Source organism: Rattus rattus, chromosome 10 (genome assembly GCF_011064425.1).
Source record: "Rattus rattus isolate New Zealand chromosome 10, Rrattus_CSIRO_v1, whole genome shotgun sequence".
NCBI lineage: Eukaryota > Metazoa > Chordata > Mammalia > Rodentia > Muridae > Rattus > Rattus rattus.
Window position 1 is genome coordinate 7,144,309 of NC_046163.1, and position 5,459 is coordinate 7,149,767.

The 5,459-nt window shown below is 50.6% G+C and overlaps 1 protein-coding gene across 2 annotated transcripts; it reads left to right on the top strand.

The window, feature by feature from the left end:
- Positions 1 to 492: 492 nt before the first annotated feature.
- Positions 493 to 4,413, top strand: Cxcr4 (C-X-C motif chemokine receptor 4). 2 transcript variants are annotated; one of them, XM_032915533.1, is made up of 2 exons: positions 493 to 598; positions 2,799 to 4,413. In XM_032915533.1, the coding sequence occupies exons 1-2, from the start codon at positions 593 to 595 to the stop codon at positions 3,840 to 3,842; spliced, it is 1,050 nt and encodes a 349-aa protein (XP_032771424.1). In that variant the 5' UTR covers positions 493 to 592; the 3' UTR covers positions 3,843 to 4,413. The 2 variants fall into 2 exon arrangements, with proteins under 2 accessions (XP_032771424.1, XP_032771425.1); XM_032915534.1 differs by lacking the exon at positions 493 to 598 and adding an exon at positions 2,632 to 2,688.
- The last annotated feature ends 1,046 nt before the right edge of the window (positions 4,414 to 5,459 follow it).

The window sequence follows — 5,459 nt, forward strand, 5'->3', positions numbered from 1 at the left end:
GGGAGTATACTTTTGGATGGGTCTGCAAGTGCTTTCTGCCGCACTTGACCCTAATGCCATTATTGTGAATATGCAGTAACACACACTTGCTTGGATGAACTTTGGTAGTAATCGCTCCTGACAGCTCAGAGTCTGGAACCCTGGCAGAGCTGCCAACATTGCCGCCTACTGGTTAGCCTGGCTCCATGTCACACACACACCCTCCCCAGTCTAAGTCTCAAGGCCTCCAGACCCGTAAACTCCAGGTCTAGAATTCTATCCACGTGGGTAAGGATGGATGCGAGACCCGCAGAACCTCCCTGGCTGGGATCCTGCTTTCCCTAACTTTGAGAACTTATCCCGCCAGGCTCTGGACCCACACTGACTTAAAACACAACAGAAGCCGCTCTCCGACTTCTGTTTGTGCGCCCCGCCCCCGTCAGTCTCCTCCCGCCCCTCCGAGCTGCGCATGCGCCGCCCCGAGAGCGTGTTTTTATAAAAGTCCGGTTCGGGCCAGAAACTTCAATTTTGTTGCCTGGTGCAGCAGGTAGCAGTGACCCTCTGAGGCGTTTGGTGCTCCGGTAGCTACCAGGGCTGGAGAGCGAGCGTTGCCATGGAAGTAAGTCCACTTGCATCCTACTTTGTAGTAAATGTGCAAACGTGCGAACTTAGAGCGCAGCCCCTCTTGGAGCGGCTTGGAGCGACTAGAACCTTGAGGGGTGTCAGAGTCACAAAGAAGGGGAGCGGGAACTTAATTTTTTTTAATGTATGTGAGCATAGCTATAGGGGGAGGGAGGTAGGAATATTTTTCTCATTAAGTTAAGGGGGACAGGTTCAGATGGAGCTTTCCTGAGGTTGCTCTTGTCTCTCTCCCCCTTGAGTCCCGCGGCGCGCGCTGGCTTGCACGCTGCTTGCAAACGTCCCAATTCTTTTTGAACACAGGAGGAGAAGGGCTTGCCCTCTGCCTCAGGACTCAGACCATCGTCTGGTCCCTCTGGGAACAGGGGTTTCTTTGAGTTTCTTACATTGTGTGAATTTAGAGACTTTAATCGGCACGCGTAGCCACAACATCCTGGGTTAGCTTCGAACCGAAGCGTCTTGGAGCTGTTCTTGGAGTTAGGAGTGCGGTTCTGAAATTCCATGCTGTAGACAGAGGAGTGCCCGTTGTCGGCGGGAAAACTGAGCTAGCCGGCAGCATCGCTAGCCTAGGGGATCACAAACTGCGGCAGCCGTGGAGAGGTGACCGAACGTGGCCGCTTTGGGATGGAGTAGCAGCGCTTTGAGCGCTTCGCGGGAGTCTGACCCGCCTCTTCTCCGCAGTGGCAAACGAGCCTCCCGAGGTCTTAGTTCCCTTTAAGATCGTTCATGAGAAAGGGTCCTAAGTCTGTACCGAGAAGCTGCTGGGCAGGAGGTGTGCCAGGCTTGACCGCGGTTGGGGACAGGAGGGCGTGTTGGGACCGCACCTGGGTTGTGCCGGGTCGCCGCAGGGATGAACAGGTGCAAACTTGGAGACAGTTTGACTGAGCCCCAGTGTTTAACCGTCGGTGGTTTCCTGAGCCTTTTGAAACCCCCTCGCTTAGGGAGGGTTTTGTTGTTTGATTTTTTTTTTTTTTTTTTCGTTTCCTCCGGCGGCGCGCAATTCAAAGGCGCTCACGCTGGAGCCGCCCAATCTGTCGCTCGCACCCGGAGGGACGATCCTGGCGCGCAGCCAGGAGGAACCCCTGGAACCGCTGCGGGTTGGTCGCAGGCCTGGGTGTGGTGGGCGACGGTGCCAGCCCCGAGGTGGGTGATTCGGACTTCAGGGTGCGCATGGTCTGGACCCCTCCAGCTGTCTACCTCGGACCCCAGTAGCTAACTGGGTCCGCTGCAGGATGGGAAGCGACCGGAAAAGTGAGGAAGTGAAACTTGGGGCGAAAAACCACGGGGTGCAGACCCCGTGACTTTCCCCACCCAGGACAGTGTGACTCTAACGTCCCAGATACACCCAGTGATAAACATGGGGTTAGCAAGACAGACCCACCTTCCAGAGAAGCGCGGGGGTATGGGATGTAGTAGGAGAGTGCTGTTTGCTCATCTCTAACACTCTGATGACCTAAACCCCCAAAGACCTTCGCATTATCCCGCTTTCTTCACTAAGTATGACTTGAAATGTAATGGTTTGTGTTAGACAGGCGTGAGAAAAAACAAGGTTTTGCGCCTAAAAAGCTAAGAGTATTTGAGGGACCCCCCCCGCCCCCCACGGTCATGCTCCGTTTTTTCTTTCTTTCTTTGGCTAATCCTCATGCAGAAATTTAATCCCACCTCCTTTAACACAGACTATAGCTCCACGCCCCTGGCTCCCACCGCACACTGCTTTGAGAGTGACTTCTTTGTGTGAATGGAGGATTTGTTTGTTTTGTTTGTTTGCTCGTGGGTTTCTGTTTGGGTGTTTGTTTATGGTTGGGGGGGTTGGGGCTTTACTTTTTTTCCTCCGGTTTTTTTTTTTTTTTTTTTCTTCTTTCCTCCCATGGGCAGGGCAGGAGAGCTATGCAAGACTAGGGTGTGAAGTCCTTAGAATCTCAAGGTCCTTTTGTTCTAAGCAAAGACTCTCCTAATTGGTTCCACTAAAGAGGGGGATATAACAAAGTGACTGGAGGAAGAACAGCATTGGCTGCAGGGTTCTGCATTCTCCCTGGACCTTAGCCAGTTCTTTGGAGTTTCCTGGGAAAGGTTGGGTTAAAACCTGCAATCAATACTAGCTTTAGGCAGCAGAAACACTTAAAACTTGGGAAAGGTTTGTTGATCTTGGAGTAACACGCCTGTCCCTGTTTCTTTTGCAGATATACACTTCGGATAACTACTCCGAAGAAGTAGGGTCTGGAGACTATGACTCCAACAAGGAACCCTGCTTCCGGGATGAAAACGAAAACTTCAACAGGATCTTCCTGCCCACCATCTATTTTATCATCTTCTTGACTGGCATAGTGGGCAATGGGTTGGTAATCCTGGTCATGGGTTACCAGAAGAAGCTGAGGAGCATGACAGACAAGTACCGGCTGCACCTGTCCGTGGCTGACCTCCTCTTTGTCATCACACTCCCCTTCTGGGCAGTCGACGCCATGGCTGACTGGTACTTTGGGAAATTTTTATGTAAGGCTGTGCATATCATCTACACCGTCAACCTCTACAGCAGTGTTCTCATCCTGGCCTTCATCAGCCTGGACCGCTACCTTGCCATTGTCCATGCCACCAACAGCCAGAGGCCGAGGAAGCTGCTGGCTGAAAAGGCCGTCTATGTGGGTGTCTGGATCCCCGCCCTCCTCCTGACTATCCCTGACATCATCTTCGCCGATGTCAGCGAGGGGGAAGGCAGGTACATCTGTGACCGCCTTTACCCTGACAGCCTGTGGATGGTGGTGTTCCAGTTCCAGCACATCATGGTGGGTCTCATCCTGCCGGGCATCGTCATCCTGTCCTGTTACTGCATCATCATCTCCAAGCTGTCACACTCCAAGGGCCACCAGAAGCGCAAGGCCCTGAAGACTACGGTCATCCTTATCCTGGCTTTCTTTGCCTGCTGGCTACCGTATTACGTGGGGATCAGCATCGATTCCTTCATCCTTTTGGAGGTCATCAAGCAAGGATGTGAGTTCGAGAGCGTCGTGCACAAGTGGATCTCCATCACCGAGGCCCTCGCCTTCTTCCACTGTTGCCTGAACCCCATCCTCTACGCCTTCCTCGGGGCCAAATTCAAGAGCTCTGCACAACATGCACTCAATTCCATGAGCAGAGGCTCCAGCCTCAAGATCCTTTCCAAAGGGAAACGGGGTGGACACTCTTCCGTCTCCACAGAGTCAGAATCCTCAAGTTTTCACTCCAGCTAACACTTACGCAAAGACATATATAATATATATATATATATGACAAAGAACTTTTTTTATGTTACACATTTCCCAGATATAAAAGACTGACCAATCTTGTACAGTTTTTTTTATTGACTGTTGGAGTTTATGTTTCTCTAGTTGTGTGTGTGTGTGTGTGAGGTTTGACTTAATTTATATAAATATTTTTTTTTGTTTGTCTGTTTCACGTGAATGAGTGTCTAGGCAGGACCTGTGGCCAAGTTCTTAGTCGCTGTGTGTCTGTGTGTAGGACTGTAGAGCTGTAGAGGAAGGAACTGAACACTCCAGAATGTGTGCTAAATCGGATAAAGCTAGAAGTGACCCTCAGCTGTCGCTGCATAATCTCTTCGCCCCGCCCACCCCGTTCCTGAATTGTTTGGTTGTGCTGTGTGGTTTCTCTGTAGAAGATGGCACTTAAAACCAAAGCCTGAAATGGTATAGAAATGCTGGGTTTTTTTTTTTTTCTTTCAGTTTTCAAGGGTGGATTGATTTCAGTACCTACAAATGTACAGTCTTGTATTACGTTGTTAATAAAAGTCAATGGTAAACTTGCTTGGTGGCGTGCTGTGTTGTCATTGCTGCTGGCTAACCGTAGTAATGTGTTTGGGGAAGTTGAGCAGTGTACACATTTATGGCCTACCAGAGGCGCTCCTGGATGTGTCTATGTGGGCTCACATACGTGCACATGCATTATGCATTTGGTGGTCAACTCCAGATGTTCCTCGGGTCCTGCCACACCTTGGCTTGGCTTGGTTTGGTTTGGTTTGGTTTGGCTTGGTTTGGTTTGGTTTGGTTTGGTTTGGTTTGGAGACAGGCTCTCTCATTGGCCCAGAACTGGATTAAGTAGGTAAGGCTGGCTAGCTAACAAGCCCCAGGGATCCAGCTGTCTTCCTCTCCAGAGCTGGGATTAAGGCATGCACTGGGATGCTCAACTTTTTACTAGCATTTTGGGAATCAGACTTAAGTTCCCATGCTTGCAAGAGCAAGCACTCTATGAACTGAGCATCTCCCCACCCCCCAACCCCCACCCCTGTCTTAAGTACTGTATATTTTCTTAAGCTTCACATTAACAGCCATACTTTCTGCTTCTCCTGTTAAGGGAGCCCCAGGAGCAGAAAGCTTAAGTGACTGTGTCTAAGATGAGGGGACAACAGCAGCCAGTATTTCAAAGCCTGCGTCAAGAAGTTGAAGCCCTTAACACTTTGAACTCATGGGCACTGAGGCATTCCCACGGAGGAGGACGGGTCTCTCGGAAAGATGTCTGTGCGTAAACCAGGAGACACATAAGCGACAGTGTTCGCATTTCGCTGCGTCTGTCGCATCTAGAGGGGAGTCAGGCTAGGTGCTGTGTATCAGTCATCCAATGTAGATGGCATCACCCACCCCACCCCACTTTTACCAAGGTGGGACCTGAGGCTCAGAAGCTCGAGATAACGTTTATTTTTCAGTGTACACAACCCAAACTTGACACTGTTTATCCCATCTTACCCGGTATTGCCTCCCCCAACGCCCCCAAGAACACCTGGTCAAGATGCCGCTGCCAACTTAGCTGTTACTGAACACCAGGCCAAAAGTGAATGTTTTCTTCATAAAATTAGC